This window comes from Antrostomus carolinensis, unplaced genomic scaffold (assembly GCF_000700745.2).
Source record: "Antrostomus carolinensis isolate BGI_N321 unplaced genomic scaffold, ASM70074v2 scaffold8425, whole genome shotgun sequence".
Lineage (NCBI taxonomy): Eukaryota > Metazoa > Chordata > Aves > Caprimulgiformes > Caprimulgidae > Antrostomus > Antrostomus carolinensis.
The window spans coordinates 3,387-4,489 of record NW_010318381.1 but is presented as its reverse complement, the minus strand read 5'-3'; the positions used below and the strand labels follow the sequence as shown (position 1 = coordinate 4,489).

At 45.6% G+C, this 1,103-nt stretch overlaps 1 protein-coding gene across 1 annotated transcript in view; it reads left to right on the top strand.

The window, feature by feature from the left end:
* TNFRSF4 (TNF receptor superfamily member 4) overlaps window positions 1-238 on the top strand; it is a 5,270-nt gene extending 5,032 nt beyond the window's left edge. The window contains exon 7 of the mRNA XM_010168873.2: window positions 171-238. Within this exon, the coding sequence (XP_010167175.2) occupies window positions 171-238 (68 nt within the window). The remainder of the gene's footprint in view (window positions 1-170) is intronic.
* Window positions 239-1,103: the final 865 nt, after the last annotated feature.

Below are 1,103 nucleotides of genomic sequence, written 5' to 3'. Positions count from 1 at the left end.
TACACTTGGTGTTTCCTAGCACTGGCTGGAAAGACAAGCACCGGCCCAAATGTTGCTCATAGGTGCCTGGTCATCCATGAAACTAGAAAAGTCCCTGGCTTTTGTTTTCCTGCTGCTTCTGTTCTGTACAGTTTTGGTTTTTGTTTTTTTTATTATCTGTCTTTCAGAAGAAAGGAGCTTTCGAATTCCTATCCAGGAAGAACATATTGACTCCAATTCTAGTCTCATCAAAAACTGACTCCACATGATATGTTTCCTGCGTTTTTGAGCTGATGGAGTGTAACAAGTAACGTGACAGAGCATTCTGTGGCTGTGTGTGTGGGTGTGTGTGACTGTTTAATTGCACTTTGGTTCCTCTGGGTCCCTGTGGCATTAGGACCCATGGGAGTAGCTGTTCTGAGGTAAAGCATGTCTCTCTTCTCAGTGTGGGTATCTCCACTGTTTCAGTCTAGTTCTCAAATGAACTCTCCTCACTTTAGGTGGAGAACCTCCCCTGAAGAACCTAGCCAGCTTCCATTGTGCTTCCATTTTTTTCAAGTTAGTTCTTCTTAGTGAAGTTGAATGACATATATCAGCTGTGCCTCCAGAGACTCTTGTTGTTGCTGGTAACTCTCATGCTGGCCATGCACCAGAATAGCACCAGAATTCTGGTGCTAGCTGTTAAGTGACTGTTGAGAGACGACTGTTCAGTGCCATTGCTCTCTTTTCTGCATTTCTTCAAACACACCCATTGAGAAAATATCATGTTAACATGTTGAGCAGCATCCCCATTGTCAGGCCAACAAATGGAATTACTCGTGATCACCAGGTAGCTCCAGATCTCACAGAATCACAGACTGGTGGGGTTGGAAGGGACCTCAGGAGATCATCCAGTCCAACCCCCCTGCCAAAGCAGGTTCCCTAAACCAGGTTGCACAGGAAGGTGTCCAGGCGGGTTTTGAACATCTCCAGAGATGGAGACTGCACAACCTCTCTGGGCAGCCTGTCCCAGGGCTCCTCACCCTCACTGTAAAGAAGTTTTTCCTTAAGTTTGTGTTTGGAAATCTCCATGGAGATCTTTGTATGTGGAAAGTAGAATATGTGGATTCTCAGAAGGCAAAGGG